The sequence below is a fragment of the Cnephaeus nilssonii genome (assembly GCF_951640355.1).
Source record: "Cnephaeus nilssonii genome assembly, chromosome: 2".
Taxonomy (NCBI): Eukaryota; Metazoa; Chordata; class Mammalia; order Chiroptera; family Vespertilionidae; genus Cnephaeus; species Cnephaeus nilssonii.
In genome coordinates, this window is record NC_137073.1 from 75,178,472 (window position 1) to 75,196,459 (window position 17,988).

Genomic DNA, 17,988 nt, shown 5'->3' on the forward strand with positions numbered 1-17,988 from the left:
GCTTCTATCTTCCATGTCCCAAGTTATACTCTGAGCAAGCATTTTATTTTTACAAATGCATGCTACTAGCCATAATGTGAATATGGGAAAATAAATAAAAGCCTAAGTCCTATAGGCAATGGATAAACAATTTAGTCACCAAATACAGAGCACATAATACTAGCACATATATTCTCAAAGAGACCTTTCCAAAATGAATACTGCCAATGGAAACATTTTATGCATATGTGAAGAAAAGATAACTGAAGTGACCAGATTTCCCCACACATTTGTTCTGCTCCAATTCATTCTACCAAAGGAAGATGAGCTTACCTTATCAGCAACATCCACCCTGGCCTTGCGATTAAGCAAGAAATCCGCCGCAGATAAATGATTTGCCCCCACTGCAAAATGCAGGGCTGTGCGGTTCATCTGAGGAAACATAATTGTGTTTTCAGTAATCTGATTTTTATTTAGCCTTTTTTTAAATGCCAGTTTCTAGAATGACCATAATTTTCTATCAGGTGCTTGTATTTTTATTACTTCTCTATTCATTTTAGTCTTTGAAAGTAGTGAGAATTGTATCTAGCATAATCTTGCCTTCATCGATTATCAGAAATACCAGAGAATTTGGCAGTCCACTGGAGGATATGCCCCACACTGAAATCTATTGCATAACTTATTGCTTGTAACAGTAGAATGAATTTCAAATTAGAGTACAAGTTGTGTTTTCCCCATATGCAATCATCAAAAATGGTAAATGTTTTCTGGTTAGAATATATTGATAATGCATAACAAAAGTTTTCCTAGATTTTCAATAGATACGTATGTGGTCTTTCATCTGCAATTTTTTGGACTGTAAATTTTACTGAAGCAAACAAATTCTTCTGAAAGGAAGGGAATGGGGAAGAGAGGAGAAAGAAATAGGCACAGAGAAAGAAAGCTATGGTCCTAGCTGGTTTGGCTCAGTGGATAGAGCGTAGGCCTGTAGACCAAAGGATCCTGGGCCTGATTCCGGTCAAGGGCATGAAGCTCGGTTGCAGGCTCTGGGGGGCATGCGGGAGGCAACCAATCAATTAATCTCTCTCACATTGGTGCTTTTCTCTGTCTCCTCTCTCGTTTTTACTCTCTCTAAAAATCAATGGGAAAAATATCCTCGGGTGAGAATAAAAAAAAAGAAAGCGATGAATATCTTTTGCTTCAAAGGAAAGCCACCATAGTGCTCCTGAGATGTCCAGAGACAGTTTAATGTGTTTCAAACAATGGATGTTTTGCTTGCAAATAAAACTCATCTCATACTTCCCATATTCTAGACACTGTTTTTGCTTCCAAAGAAGGTGCCTGGGCATTGATTTACTATCCTTTGTTTCATATAAAAAATTTATTGCAAAAATATGAGAATCGTTTAAATTAAACATCTGATTTCCTTGGTAGCTAAACTGGTGATAAACTAAGTTTGACAAAACATTACTTATCTTGACGTTGCCCGCAGTCTAGAGCAATGTTGAAATATGTCAAATATGGGCTTATACAACCCCTTAACTTTGTGAGTAAAAATGCAAGTCAAAACAGCATCCAAGATAATGCAATAAAACCACCTACAGTTTTTCATCTCTATCATCCCAGATTTTAAGGAACATTACAAGTAACCATGTCAACAATTTACCGTAAACAGGCCTAATAGAGATGTCATTATAAAGAATAATACAATTCACCAGGAGTTTATAATAATTTGCCATACTAACTATAAGTTAAAGTGGTCTAGGTTGTACTGTTTCTCCAAGTACTTTAATATGAAAATATGGTTTAAAATATCAGGAAGTTATATGTAAAAAAAATTGAAATGGTTATAAAATTATATTGAAGAATCTATTTCCTGCTACTTGGAAAAATGATTACAGTAAAAAATTATTATTGCTTTACTTATTCAACAATTAACCTAAACAACAGTTTCAAAGATCCTTGCTTATTTTTTTTCTCTCCTTTTTTCCTTGATTCCTTTTTTTTTGTTACTAAAGTTGTTATGCTGCAAAATTTTGTACTTCTAGGAGGTATATAGACAATGAATATATATACACCCGTAAGACATCAGACACCCACACATGTACATAATATACACATAAACACATATCCCCTCACATACTAGTACACACATGAATAACTGCTAAACATCCTTCCCCTGCATATGATGCAAGACTTCAGTTTCTATGACCTCACTGCCTGGGGCAGATCCAGGTTTTGTGGAACCTGAAGTTTACACTCTTTAGGGAGCCCCATTTAATGCCAGAGTCAGAAAACTTAACCAATTGTAGTTAAAATTTCTCACTTTTTCATATTTTACAAAATCATATTGCCATGGGAACATCTGCTAGAACCCTCTGAATGCCTTGGAACTTTTGTTTCATTTAACATTAAATTTACCTCCGACATCCCTATCTTGCACCACTCCACAAATTGTCCTAAGCAATTGACACAGCCCCCAGTGAGTTCACTTTAATAAACCCTACTTTGAGGGGCTAACAGGGAATCCCCACAAAACCAAGCAGCAGGAAGTTTCTATTCTGGCAGTGGGCTTCTCCCCCAAACCCAAGCACTCGAAGAGCAACTAAGTAAGAGCCGGGTTTCAGAAAGGGCTCCATTGCCCAACATGTACTATATTTCAAAAGCAGTAGAACGAAAACCCATACTGCCTTTAGATTTTTTTAAAATATATTTTTATTGATTTCAGAGAGGAAGGGAGAGGGAGAGATAGAAACATCAATGATGAGAGAGAATCATTGATCAGCTGCCTCCTGCATGCCCCACAATGGGATCAAGTCCACAACCCGGGCATGTGCCCTTGACTGGAATTGAACCTGGGACCCTTCAGTCTGCAGGCTGACACTCTATCCACTGAGCCAAACCGGCTGGGGCTGCCTTTAGATTTTAAATGTGGAAGAACCAAATACACAGGACATAACTGGGGAGAAAACAACCCAGAGATGTAGGAAAAAAGGTTGTGCCTTCCCAGAATGTGTGAGGCCAAAGTCACCCACAGCCTATCATCTGGGACCAAGCCCAGGCCCACAACCTTGACAATTGGCTTTACTGCCCACCCACAGACTTTGCACAGATGTGCATGAAGACCGCGTGCACGTCCCCTCTTTAAGATAAAGTGGGACTCGAAGAGCCTATTCCAGTGCTGATTTCACCGTTAGCATAAACACCCTGGAATTACCGACAAAGGAGATCTCCCTTATTTCATCCAGCACAATCATTTTTATCCTATCTAATAATAGACAAATATGCAAATTGACCATACCTCCGACACGCCCACAAGCCACACCCACCATCCAATCAGAGTGAGTATGCAAATTAACCCAAACCAAGATGGCTACAGCCACAGAGAGCAAGGTTTCCTAGGTAACAGAGGAAGCCAAGCTTTCTGCCAGCCATTGCAGGCCTAAGCCTCCACTCAAGGTACAAAGTTTCAATTATAGAAGGTAAACAAATTCAAACAAATGGCGGCAGAATGGAGCTTGAGAGAGCAGGCCAGGGTTGCCGGCGGCAACAGGGGAAGCAAAGCTTTCCGCACACCCTGGCCGGGCCCACCCGCTTAAGGCAACAAAGTTTCAATTATAACCCCAAGACAAATGGCTGCGGGCCTCAGAGGGAGCTCCAGGCTTGGCTCCGCTCCAGGCTACAAAGTTTCAATTGTAGAAGGAAAATATATTCCAGATACCAGGGCCTCCGCTTGCGTTGCCAGGGGGCGTGGCCCGCCTGCAAACCACCACAGGCCCCTCGCTCAGGCCGCCCCACGCCCCAAGGGTACCCCACCCTGATCAGGGACACCCTTAAGGGCAAACCAGCTGGCCCCCACCCCTGTACCAGGCCTCTATCCTATCTAATAAAAGAGTACTATGCAGATTGATCATCACTGCAACACACAATATAGCTGCCCCCATGTGGTCAAAGATCCTGCCCCCATGTGGACACAGGATGGCCACCACAAGATGGCCAGCAGGAGAGGGCAGTTGGGAGGCACCTGGCCTGCAAGGGAGGGCAGTTGAGAGGGACCAAGCCTGCAAGGGAGGGCAGTTGGAGGTGATCAACCCTGCAGGAGAGGGCAGTTAGGGGTGACCAGGCTGGCAGAGGAGGGAAGTTGGGGGCAAACAGGCTGGCAGCAGAGTGGTTAGGGGGTGATCAGGCTGGCAGGCAGAAGCAGTTAGGGGCAATCAGGAAGGCAGGCAGGCAAGCAGTTGGGAGCCAGCAGTCCTGGATTGTGAGAGGGATGTCCGACTGCCCGTTTAGGCCCGATCCCTGGGATTGGGCCTAAACGGGCAGTCAGACATCCCTTGAGGGGTCCCAGATTGGAGAGGGTACAGGCTGGGCTGAGGGACAACCCCCCTCCGTGCACGAATTTCGTGCACCAGGCCTCTAGTTTTTATTATATTTCAGTTGACCTGTGTAAACCCAAGCCACCCTTAGGGTAGTCACTGTCACATTAGTGAATTCTAGTCACATTGTTCACAGCATTAATGTTAACCTTCGTTTCAAACAGCTTCTCCATAAGATCCAAATTATTGCTTTTAGCAGCATTCTGGAGGCTTCTCTCATTTGGCAATACTGAAAGCAAGCAAGCAAAGCATGACTGGGGGGGGATTTAAAGAGGATGAAGAAAAAACAAACCTCATTTGGTAAACCTTTTAACTCTATAAAAACTTGAAACTACAGCCTTGAGCCTTTCTCATTCTGCCATTCTGAACACGGGGACTTTGCTTCAATGTCTGATAAAGCTGCAGTGCTAAGATGCTGCTTTCTCCTCGCTCTACAAGTGTTTTCACACGCTTAAAAATATCCCCGGTCCCAACAAGTAATGATTCCCGAGGACCACCCTGAAGTCAGCCACGCAGGATCTGGCGCTAGGAGGTGGAAGGTGGCCAGGGACTTCCCAGGGGACGTTGTTTGTAAAATGTTTCTACAAGATTAGACAGGGAGAAGCTCAAATGCTCCACACAGAGATAAAACTGTTGTCCGAAGAACCCTGTGCAGAGGCCAGGCCTGCCAAAACAAAACTTTAAAATGCAGCACATGCTGAATCCCTACTTCGGAAGAATATATGCACCCCTATGTTCACTGCAGCGTTATTTGCAACAGCCAAGATACCAAGTGTCCATCAGTAGACGACTGGATAAAAAAAGCTGTGGTACATTTACACAATGGAATATTACTGGGCCGTTAGAAAAAAAGGAATTTTGCCTTTTGTGACAGCATGCATGGACCTGGAGAGTATTATGCTAAGTGAAATAAGCCAGTCAAAGAAAGACAAATACTATATTATTTCACTTACATGTGGAATCTTATATGTGGAATCTAATTAACAAAATAAATTCATAAATTGGAGACAGACTCCTAAATACAGAGAACAGACTGACAGCCGTCAGAAGGGAGGGGGTTGGGATTGGGTGAGAAGGGTGAAGGGATTAAGCAAAGAAAAACTCATGGTCATAGACAATGGCATGGTGATTGCCAAAGGAAAAGGGGAAGTGAGGGGAGGCAGAAGGTAAAGGGGAGATAAATGGTGATGGAAGGAGACTTGACTTGGGATTGTAAACACACAATACAATATACAGATGATGTATTGTAAAATTGTATACCTGAAACCTGTATAATTTTATTAACCAACTAGAGTCCATGCACTGGTGGGGTCCCTCGGCCTGGCCTGTGCCCTCTCGCAATCCAGGACTCCTGAGGGGATGTTGGACTTCCAGTTTCAGCCCAATCCCCACAGGCCAGGCTGAGGGACCCTACCAGTGCATGAATCCGAGCACCAGGCCTCTAATATGCATATAAGATCTTTGGTTAATCTCTTCCCGCCTTCCCCCTCCCCCTTCCCTCTGAGATTCATCAGTCTGTTCCATGTTTCCAAGCCTGTGCATTGAGCGTCTGCCCCTGGTGGTCAGTGCACGTCATACCTACCGGTCGAACAGTCAAATGGTCGAATGGTTGCTTAGGCTTTTATATATATACTAGAGGCCCGTGCATGAAAATTCATGCACAGGAGGGGGGGTGGTTCCACAGCCCAGCCTGCCCCCTCTAACAGTCCAGGGGCCCTCAGGGGCAGGAGACGACCCAGCAGTCAGGGGAAGGCGATGCCCCATCACACCTCTGCTGCTGCCACTGCTGGCAGTGCAAGCCTCAGCCGGCCCTGGTTACCTGAGCCTCGGGTGGCCCTGGGCAGCTGGGCAGCTGCCATCTGAGGCTTGCCTGTGCCTCGGGCTGGCCCTGGGTGGCTGGGGGGCTGAGAGGACTGGGGGACTCCGGAGGCAGGCACATGGGTACTGGGCGCCTCCATCTTGTGGCTGTGGGCACTGTCATCTTTGAGGGCATGACAGTCAATTAGCATAGTTCCTCCTTATTGGCTGTGGGTGCCACCATCTTTGTGACTGTGTGAGGGTCAATTAGCATATTCCCTCTTTATTAGATAGGATAGATGTCACCCAATAAATTCAATGAAAAAATAAAATAAAATCAGCACATCATATAAATATACACAAAGGGTAAAAGGGTTGAACATGTTCTATTCTCATTTATATGAAAGGAGATAAAAGTAGATTCACACCTACTATAAACATTACATATCACACATATACACATTGAGATGGTAGGATTCATTACCTAGCACAGAGAAGATTCAGGATTTATTTATTTATTGTTATGTAGGGGAGGAGAAGGCTCACAGGGGACAACCCCAACTCTGGAAGATAAAGTCAGAATTGGAAAAATGTGAAATCACCAATAAACCATCTCCAAAAAGAAAGGACTCAAAGAGAGGTTTTGTAGATGTATTGCTGAGTAGCTTCCCTAGCATCTACCAAAGACTCTTTATAATGCCACCAAGTCCAATCAAAGACCAGGGAATGTCTTCATTCTTTCTATCACCTACTCTTGTTACCACCCTGTAATGTCAACATCCACGAAGCACCTAGTCTCAGTTCCCTGCTCCCTGCCCTAATAATCTTACCCTCTATCTGACCTCAGTCACCTGATTTCAGGGTCATACTCTTGACCTGCTCATCCTCAAAAACTATTCTACTTCTCACATCTCACTTGGGCTCTGAATCCCACCCCTTCTCACCCATGATTTCATATATATCAGTTTCCTAGACATTATCCCCTTTCTTCTCTGAATCATTTAATCATTCCCCTCAAAATACACAGGAATGCTATAATCCCTCCAGTGCACACTCCCCCTCAAACTCTTAACCTCACCTTCCTTTCCAACGTGCCTCAGCCAGGCGTCCTCAAACTACGGCCGGCGGGCCACGTGCGGGTGTTTTTGCCGTTTTGTTTTTTTACTTCAAAATAAGATATGTGCAGTGTGCATAGGAATTTGTTCATCGTTTTTTTTAAACTATAGTCCGGCCCTTCAACGGTCTGAGGGACAGTGAACTGGCCCCCTGATTAAAAAGTTTGAGGACCCCTGGATTCCCAAGGCACAGTTGATCCGTTCCCTGCTTTAAAAACTTAAGTACAGAAAACTGACTTACTTAAAATCACACAATAAATCAGCACATGAGTCAGGCTATGAGATAACAAAGCACGTAAAACCCTTATTTGTAAAAGGGCTTAATCATTTCTATAAAAATTCTCTTCCTTATGAGGGAAGAACACGTTCCTTCCGTTCACAGCGCAGGCCTAACCTGAGAAATGTGAACCGAACCGGGATGGGGGTGGATTCCGAGGCTGAGCCTGAGCGCAGGGAGCGCAGGGCTGAGGCTGGGGCCGCGGAGGGGGAGGGGGTGTCCCTAGCCCGCCCCGTCCTGTCCCCCAGCCCGGCCCCCAGCCCGGCCCCCGCCCGCCCCGCCAGACTGTCCAGACCTGGCCTGGCCGGGGACTCCGGAGCTCCTGACCCGCCGCCGCCTCCTCTAGACGCTCCTCCTGCTTCGGCTCCTGGCCGGGCCCCTCCAGGGCCTGGCGGCCGCGCCCCACACGTCTTCCCGAACCCCCTTCGCGGGGGCCTCAGGGCGCAGGTGGGGCAGGGCAGGTCGGTCCGCCCGAGTCCGAGGCCGGGGTTCTGTGGGCAGCGGGCCCGGGCACCGGTGTGAGGTCCGGGGTTCTGTGGGCAGCGGGCCCCGGGCCCCGGGCTCAGGTGTGAGGTCTGGGGTTCTGTGGGCAGCGGGACCGGGCTCAGGTGTGAGGTCCGGGGTTCTGTGGGCAGCGGGCCCGGGCTCAGGTGTGAGGTCCGGGGTTCTGTGGGCAGCGGGACCGGGCTCAGGTGTGAGGTCCGGGGTTCTGTGGGCAGCGGGACCGGGCTCAGGTGTGAGGTCCGGGGTTCTGTGGGCAGCGGGACCGGGCTCAGGTGTGAGGTCCGGGGTTCTGCGGGCAGCGGGCCCGGGCTCAGGTGTGAGGTCTGGGGTTCTGTGGGCAGCGGGACCGGGCTCAGGTGGGAGGTCCGGGGTTCTGCGGGCAGCGGGCCCGGGCTCAGGTGTGAGGTCCGGGGTTCTGTGGGCAGCGGGACCGGGCTCAGGTGTGAGGTCCGGGGTTCTTGGGCAGCGGGACCGGGCTCAGGTGTGAGGTCCGGGGTTCTGTGGGCAGCGGGACCGGGCTCAGGTGGGAGGTCCGCCGCAGGTGTGGCGGGCACGTGACACGATTTGGTTTTCCCTGAAGAAAAACATTGTGAGGAAACGCCCAGCGCATTCTCCAGCGATTCTTCCTACGGTTTTGAGAACTGTGGAGGCTGGACTCATAGCCAACACTACTGGAACTTCAGTATTAAACCATTTCTACATGGGCTTCCAGGATTTTCTTTGGAATAAAGGGACACTCTCAAGTTCTCTTGAGGTGTAAGCCTGGGTGGCCCATTTTAATGCAGTTGTAACTTACTGGGTTCCTTGTCTTGGGTATTATCACTTTCTTAGTAGTTTATACAATAATGAATTGGTGAGACACAGTAATCTACTTTGGGCAATCATGTGCCTAGCTAAAATTCTAATAATATGCAAGAAAAGTAGAATATTGAGGACAACCAAGATCTCTGCCCGGAATCCCATAACGTGTCTAATGGATTGCAACCAAACAAATGAAACCAGCTCACACCTGTGGGATGGCTCCAGCGGTCACATTGGAAGTGCAGCATATTCTAGGAGTGAAAAAAATGTGAGCCCTCATAACAAAACTAGATTTGACCCCAGAACTAGCCCACCTTTTTTGTATGTGTACTAGTACACACAGATTCACGGGTGCACGGACCTAAGAGAAGGGAGAGAGCCCTGGCCGGTTTGGCTCAGTGGATAGAGCATCAGCCTGTGGACCAAAGGGTCCCGGGTTCAATTCCGGTCAAGGGCATGTACCTTGGTTGCAGGCTCCTCCCCGGCCGGGGCCCTGGTCAGGGCTCCTGCAGGAGGCAACCAATCCATGTGTTTCTCTCACATCGATATTTCTCTGTCTTTCCCTCTCTCTTCCATTCTCTCTAAAAGTCAATGGAAAAATATCCTCGGGTGAGGATTAACAAAAACAATAAATAAATAAAGGTGATTAAATGTTTAGAGGGAGAGAGAAGGGAGAGAAACTGATGAAAATTGGAAAGCCAGAGATTAGGTAACTGCTAAGGGGTTGATAAAAGGTATAGAAAGTAGTGGATGTTTTCAAGAGGCCCCACAAAGGTAGACAAAATTCAATAGTAGACATAACTTTGGCAGAGTTTGATTGTGTGTGTGTGTGTGTGTGTGTGTGTGTAATGTATGTATATCTGTGTATACATATGTATGTGTGAGTTTGAAATTATAGTAAATTTAAGAGACTGCAGTTAGAAAGGTTTAGCACCATTTGCTTCTGAATTATCTTCTGTTGCCCTGAGACTTCTGTAGACAGCAACAATGAAATACTAAGACTGTCATATTAATTCACATTTGTAAGGGGGACAAGTTCAATATTATGGTTTGCTTAATAAATGGAATCATGTTTCCAATTCTCACATTATTAAGGTTTTTCTTGAACTGCTAACCCAATTGTGTATTACAAAGCAAAAGTGATTATTTCTTAATTATACAACAAAAGAACATTTTGTGCCCCAGATTTATTATAAAGCTATAGTAACACTATAGCTTAATAATAATTAATGTTACTGGGGGGGGGGACAATGGTAAGATATGTACACATGTAATACCTTAATAAAAAAAAGTTGGGAAAAAAATAAAATCAGCATAAAAATAATTAATGTTACTATAACTTTATAAAAACTTATAAAAAATCTTCTTCCTTATTTAGCTTTTGCTTTTCCATATAACATTTAGGATCTACTTAACTCCCAAGAAAAAACATGAGGGATTTTGTTTTTATTTTCACTGAATTTATAGAAAATTTTGGGGAGAATAGTTTTATCATCCTTCCTATCATAAATATACTTTTTTCATTTCCTCAGATGTACTATTGATCTTTCAGTAATATTTTGTAGTTCCCAAGTTCTTGCATATTTCTTGATACCTATCATTTAGGTATCTTGTAGATTGTTGTCATGTAAGAGATTATTTTTATTATATCTTCTAATTGGTTATTATGGTCTAGGAATGCTATTCATTTTGTATATTGATCTTGTAGTCATAACCTTGTTGAACTCTTATTAAATCTAGATTTTTTGAAAAAAATGTAGACAAACACAGACAATAAAGTTTTATTTTTATTTCTGTTTCCAGTTTTCATTCATATTATTTATTAAATTGGCTAGGACCTCCAACAAAATAATGAGGGCACCCGTGTGTTATTCCTAAGAAATGCTTCTAAAATTTCACCAATGTGATAATTTATCTAGTTTTCTATAGGAATTTTTTATGGTACAGGTAGAATTACTAACAAACCCTGATTCGGTTTCGGGTGGCAATGGGCCCAGCTAAAAACTCCATTTCCTGGTTCTCTATATGGGGAATCCTTATTAGCTGCCCTACAATGTGACAGTTTGAGATATGTGGAAATTATGTGAAGTTTCCGGGAAAGCTCCTTGAAGAGGAACAAATTTGTTGCCCTTTTTTAATTTTCACTTTCTTGTCCTCCTACCTGGAACTCACGTGTAGGGTTGGACGTGGAAAAGCCCATCTTGTGACCTCAAATCGAATGCGTGAGGCCAAGAAAATCGGAGGCTTCAAGTGAAAAGTAAAACCGATTTTTTTTAAAAAGCTCTCATTTGGGCCTTTGTAACTCACAGCAGAAGTGAAATTCTGAACTCATACAGAAAGTAGGGTGCTGCAAGTAACAAAACCTAATATACAGAATTGGCTTAGTGTTTGAGGGAGGACTTGGAGCCGTGGGAACATGAATATCACTGGCTGAAAAGCTGGTGACTTATTTGATGGTGACAAAGTATTAGGTCAAATTGTCAACTGCTGTCCTTTGGAAGGCAGACCAAATGCTGATTGAGGCTGTAGTATCAGGGGAAGTATTAGAAGAAAAACTCAAAATGTTGGTATAGGATGGCACTTTCTTGCTGTGTTCAGCAAAGTCCTAGAAGAGAGAAATGTACTTTTTTCTCTACTGAAGCTAGTAGCCTGCAGAGATGGAGGAAAAGCAGATGAGCAAAGCAGTTTCTACCATTTTTTTTATTGTGATATAGGTCACACATGAACAAGAGTGCATAAAATATATTTGTACAGCTGAAAGAATATCTTTTAATGAACATCCATTCAATCACCACGCAAGACAAGGAACAGAACACTGCCAGCACCCCAGAAGCTCCATGTACCATTGCCCAATCACATTCCCCTACCTTCACTCAGAGGAAATCATTATTCCAACCATTGGGACAACACTCATGCTTTTTAAAATACTTTGATCTCATATGGATACATCTTTAACACAATATAGTCTAGCTTTGTTTTGAATTTTATATAAATGGAATCATGCTGATGGCATCCTTCTATGACTTGCTTCTTTTGCTCCACATTGTCTTTGTGATATCCACCCACATTCTGATTAGCTATATATATCCTTCATTTGCACCACTGTGTAGAATTCTATTGTTGGAATATACAATGATAGAATTTAACCATCCCACCACTGCTGAATATTTGGTTAATTTCCAATTCCTGGCTATTACAGTACTACTATGAGCATTCTTATACATGCTTTCGATGGAATATGTTCAATAGTTTTCCCAGAGCAATGTATTAGCTAGGGTTCTGGCAGAAAAAAAAAATTGTAATTTGAGATGAGTTTAATAAAGGGACCATCTCTATAGGTGCGGGCAGGTATGGGGAAACCATAAAGGGTAGTGCAGCACCCCAGGGATACTAAGAGCAAGGCTCTGTTGCCACTCCTAGGCTGAAGAGGTGAGGAAAGAAACGGATTATCAGAACCTGGAGAGTGAGCAGAGAATGCAATATGAAGATGCTCACCTACAAGAGGTTGTGACCTTAGGTCAAAGGACTTAACAAAAAGGTACATGAAGGAATAAATACGCAACTTCACCTTTCTTCTTCCCTCAAATCTTCTACAGTGGCTTCCCCATTGCCATGATACCTTGCTGGACATAAAGCAGGGTACTGAAGGGCAAAGTGTGATATGGAGGACAAATAGAAAATAACCAGGAGCCCAGCCAGTGTGGCTCAGTGGTTGACTGTTGACCCATGAACCAAGTGGTCACCGATTCGATTACTGGTCAGGGCACATGCCCAGGTCACAGGCTCAATCACCAGTAGGGAGCGTGCAAGAGGCAGCTGATTGATGATTTCCTCATCATTGATGTTTCTATCTCCCCCTCCTTCCTTTCTCTCTAAAAATCAATGAAAATATATTTTAAAAAAAGAAAAAACAAATAACCAGGAAAGGTGTATATTTAGGAGTGCAGTTGCTGGGTTGTTGACAAAGGCAAACTGTTTTCCAAAGTGATTGTTTTCAAATAAGAGTTCATGTTGCTCCAAATCATGAACAGAACAATGGACCCTTTTTTCATTTTTGTGCATCTGGTAGGGTTGTAATGATACCTCTTTGTGTTTTTACTTTTCATTTCCCTATTACTAAAATGGCTGAGAATATGTACATGTTTCTTGGCCATTTTTATTTCTTTTTATGTCAAGTGCCATTTAAAGTCTTTTATCTAAATTTCTATTGGCTGTTTGTCTTTTTCTTTTTACTGATTCATTGAACTCATTTATATATTCTGGATTATATACTCTGGTTACTAGTTCTTTCTCAGTTATTGTGCTACAAATATGTTCTCCCAAGTCCTTCCTTATATTCTGACCCTATTTAGTAGATAAGATTATAAGTGCTTATACTTTGTAGCTTTGCTGTATTTTCTAAAAATGCCTCAAAGGAAAATTATAATAGAAAAGAAAATGAGCCGTGGCCGGTTTGGTTCAGTGGATAGAGTGTCGGCCTGCGGACTGAAGGGTCTCAGGTTCGATTCCGGTCAAGGGCATATGCCTTGGTTGCGGGCACATCCCCAGTGGAGGGTGTGCAGGGGGCAGCTGATCGATGTTTCTGACTCTCTGTCCCTCTCCCTTCCTCTCTGTAGAGAATCAATAAAATATTTTTTTTTTAAAGAAAAGAAAATGAGTTGGATGAATTAGATTAAATAGAAAAGAATGTGAAGAAAATTTTTAGCAAAGAAAACAGGAGTAAAAGCACTAAGGTGGAAAAAAAGTGGGAAGGAAGGAAACCATTTCTATTGGCTAAAAGATCGACTACATATTTAAAATTTTATTTTGAATTATTATTAAATATGACTAAATAATTTAGTATTTAATGTTGAAAGCACAATAAATATAAACTTGAGGGAAGGTAGAAAACAAATAAGGTGCTATCTACAATTGGAAAAAAACAAGAAATATAAGAGAACAAAATATTTGTTTCTTTAAAGCAGCCACAAAATGACTATCATCCTCATGTTTCAATTAAATACTTATTAATGATAAAAACTCTTACTGATAGCACTAAATTATCTGGAGAAACTACTTACTGTTAAGCTGTCTTCTTTCATAAATATTAATAAAAACATGACATAAATATAACTAAGATAAATGAGCTATTATAATACACATTCATCTTTTATACATTTTTCTCTATAAGGTTATATAAAAATAAAGTGAGTATACAATTTATTCTTTATAGATTTGTGTAGAGTACAGACATAATTGCCATTTAAAGTTCTAGATAAGAAAATAATTACCTTATATCAGACAAAAAATTTTTAAAGTGGATCAAGTGCTTATTCATAAGAAGAAATTTTAATTTAAAAAATGAAATGAAGTCATATTTAAGCAAAAAATGTTTTACACAGAAAATGATACTGTGATACTATTATCCTAAAAGGAACAGAACCACTCATGCTAGTTCTGCTAAACTAATATTCTTCATAGAATGCATGATAAATATTAATTATGAATGCTCATGAGGTATCTGAAGGTACGAGGAGCTAAAATACTAATATACAAAATTGTAGAAGACACTAAGATCAAATATAGCAGACCAGTGCCAACAAATGGTTAAGTGCTGAAAAGTTCTTATGCTAAAAAAGGTTTCTGTGAACCTCTGAGAGCCCTTACAAATAGATGGTTTTATATTTACTATAAAACTTAATAAAGACAGAAATCAATTTTTGATCCCATTCCTTAATTTCTCATTTTAAAAATATCTCTAACAGGAAGTGCAATTCTTATGATATCAAAAAGGTATACAGAAGTAAATTAGTATATATTCCAAATTCATGTACAGGAAATATCATTGGGAAGGAATTGCTGCATTGGCCATTTACTAAATGAATCTGTAAACTTAAAATGAGGAAGAATAGTTCAGTGATTATAAAAACAAGTTTCAATTAAAAATTAATGATAAAATGTTCAATGTTCACTTAAAAAAGATATCCAGGGTGTGTCTGGGATTGTTTGGTTTTATTTTCTTTGCTGTTGAGGATTTTGTCATCGATCCTGACCTAGAATTAAAAAACAACAAATTAAAATGCAGAAAGATTAAAAAAATAATTTTGCAAATAACTGATTTTTTAAAAATTTTACTTTATATAAAAGAAAATGTTAACATCTAAAAATTCAACCTCAAAATATGAATCTTATAGCTAGTTTTATTAAAGCTCAAATTAGCCATACCTTTTGGTTTTTGTTATGGTCTTCTGTACTCTGCCTGAGTTACCTTTAGAGGGAAGAAAAATGAAGAAATTCCATACTGAATAATAAGAAATACTTAAAGGGTTGCATAAAAATGTAAAAAGTTAGAGCTGACTGATATAACGATAATAAAAAGTTCCTCAGTGTTACATAGTTCATATTTATACATACCAGAAACTAATTTGATAGCATAATCTACACTAATAAAAGAGTAACATGCTAATTGACCATACCCTCGCGACATCCACCAGCCAATCAGGAGTGAGCATGCAAATTAACCCAACAAAGATGGCGGGTTAATTTGCATACACAGGCGCTAAGCGGTCGGGGGTGGGGTGGGATGCTTGCGTTGTCACCATGGTGGCGATACAGATGTTCCACACCACCCCAGCCGCTCTGGGCCTCTGGCAGCATGGGAAAGTGGAAAGGTGGCTCCGGGCCAGAGCAGAAAGGCGGTTCCGGCCAGAGCGAAGGCAGTGCCGGCAGCCAGGGGAAGGGAGGCCCATTCTTGCATGAATCTTCGTGCATCGGGCCTCTAGTTTCTTTTTAATTATTTTTATTAGTGTTACACTTAATTTTATTTTTGAAAATTGGCCAGAGTCAGAACTACCAAAGAACAAGTTAAAGAGGCTTTCTGGCTATGTAAGTTATTGTTAATTTACCACTATGCCTTGACAAATGTTCTCTGAAGGAATATTTCTTTTTTGATTACACCACTCAGCTCCCTAAACTTTTGAGTTCATTCTGTGCTAAATCAAGCCCAAACCAAAGTTTTCCCTAAATTTAAAATCTAATGGTTTCAATTCATTCAAACTTATAATAAGGTAACTAACATTCACCTAAATGGCAGCATACACAAACTGTCACTTTAATAGTATGTGTTTAAGGTTTAACAATGATCTCAATTTTAATAAAACACTCCTGGAAAATAAAGTTCTTTAAAATTACTGCAAACTTACCAGTACTTTTGGTGCTTTCTTTGGGCTGATTTACAGGGTTAACTTTATCCTTTTCCAGTTCCTGGATAATGCCTTTATTTAAACAAATATCCACATGCACATTGAACAGGGTAAGATCTGAAGTCTTTTGTTCTAGGTTACAAACAGGACATATTAGAGCCTGGTCTGTTATCACTTCATATGAATAAGGCTGGAGGGTTTCTTGTCTTCTCAATGACCCGGAATCTTCATTTTGTAATGAAACAGTACAAGAAGAATTCTGATGACAGTGTTCAATATTAAACGATGTGCTTGGAAGACTAGAACATTCCTCTTTGCTGAGCTTATTACTTGAAGCATCTACACTTTCTGCTTTAGATGGATTACCTACAGTCTCTACCAACTCGACACAATCTTCTGAAGTGATTTCTGTATTCTTCTGATGAGTTTCAGAATCCTGCTTCTCACAGAGTGAAAAAGAATGATGCACATTTTCTTTCTTGTTAACTTCTGTAGAGGAAGCATGTGAACATGAGAACATTTCACTCATCGAAGGTCCACCGAGACATGCATCTACATGTTTATTAAAGGCTTCCAGACTGATGCTTCCTTGCTCCCTAAAGCAAACAGGACAGGTAAACATCTGATTGTTATTTGAACTCTCTGATGTTTCTAAATTCTCACTCATCTTCTTCTTTAAAACTTGGAATGATTGTGATGTCTGTACACCTTGTCCATTCACAGTTTCACATTTAAATGTGTCTTGGTGACTCCATTTCCTTTCCGATCGTTTTTTATCAAAGAAACTCTTCTTATGAGACATTTCTACAGGTTTTAAAAACTGATCTTTGTCAGTTTTCTCTGTACACCCAGTGGCTGACAGGGATTGGTTTCCAGCCTGTAAGAAACCAACAATACTCCGTTGTTGATGTTTCTTATCTTCTTCATTTGGAAAACTAGAGAGCCGCACACCTAAATTAAACCAAGCACAATTAGTCAATTTCAAATTTAAAAAGCCAATTCAATCGTAATTCATAAAAACATTTTGCAAGTACTGTTATGACATATTTACAAAAGGCTATTTAGAGATAAACAATAAGCAACACTGTGTATTTTCTGAATTAAAGGATGTTTTTCCAAAGCTGGCATTTTGAGTTGAAATATATACTTTCCTTTATAAAACTGGGTATTACTGATTAGTAGGTATCTATTTGAGTTAGATGATTATATAGGTCTCTCAATTAACATCGTAACACATGATACCATTTAATAAGTACCAAGTAACTAATTGGAGTCAACTACATAGATACTTAAGCTCCTTTTTTTCAGTAGGTTTTAGTTTTTAGAGGAATTTTAGGTTGACAGCAAAACTAAATAATAAGTACAGAGTTCCCATGTGTATATGTGTGGGGGCAGTAATCCTGCCCCCCCCACATATACACATATGTCAACATCCCCCACTAGAGTGTTACATATGTTACAACCAATGAACCTATACTGACACAACATTATCAAAGTCCATAGTTTATATTGGATTCACTTTGGGTGTTACACATTCTATAGATTTTGACAAATGTATAATGATATGTATCTACCTTTATAGCATCATACAGAATAGTTTCACTGCCCTAAAAATCCTCTGTGTTCTGCCTGTTCATTCCTCCCTTCCCGCCAACCCTTGATAACTACTGATATTTTTAGTGTCTCCATATCTTTTCCAGAATGTTATATGGTTGGAATAATACAGTATGTAGGCTTTTCAGGTTGGCTTCTTTCAGTTAATAACATACACTTAAGATTCCTCCATGTCTTTCATGGTTTGATGGCTCATTTCTATTTGTTTCTTATTTTGTTAATCCTTATCCGAAGATATTTTTTCCATTGCTTTTTAGAGAGAGTGGAAGGGAGGGACAGAGGAAGGGAGAGAGGGAGGGAGGGAGGGAGGGAGGGAGAAGGACAGGGAGAGGGAGAGGGAGAGG

At 41.3% G+C, this 17,988-nt stretch overlaps 2 protein-coding genes across 3 annotated transcripts in view; both read right to left on the reverse strand.

The window, feature by feature from the left end:
- ANKDD1B (ankyrin repeat and death domain containing 1B) overlaps window positions 1–7,923 on the reverse strand; it is a gene marked incomplete at both ends in the record, with an annotated part of 43,564 nt that extends 35,641 nt beyond the window's left edge. The window contains 3 exon segments of the mRNA XM_079797811.1: window positions 313–411; window positions 4,481–4,584; window positions 7,857–7,923. Of these exon segments, the coding sequence (XP_079653937.1) occupies window positions 313–411; window positions 4,481–4,584; window positions 7,857–7,923 (270 nt within the window).
- Window positions 7,924–10,750: 2,827 nt separating this feature from the next.
- The window catches only part of POLK (DNA polymerase kappa), a 75,331-nt gene continuing 68,093 nt past the window's right edge, over window positions 10,751–17,988 (reverse strand). For both annotated transcript variants that reach the window (XM_079796282.1, XM_079796283.1), the window contains exons 13-15: window positions 16,031–16,981; window positions 15,054–15,096; window positions 10,751–14,881 (exon numbers count right to left, since the gene is read on the reverse strand). In XM_079796282.1, coding sequence (XP_079652408.1) covers window positions 14,797–14,881; window positions 15,054–15,096; window positions 16,031–16,981 — 1,079 coding nt within the window. In that variant the 3' untranslated portion in view covers window positions 10,751–14,796. The remainder of the gene's footprint in view (window positions 14,882–15,053; window positions 15,097–16,030; window positions 16,982–17,988) is intronic.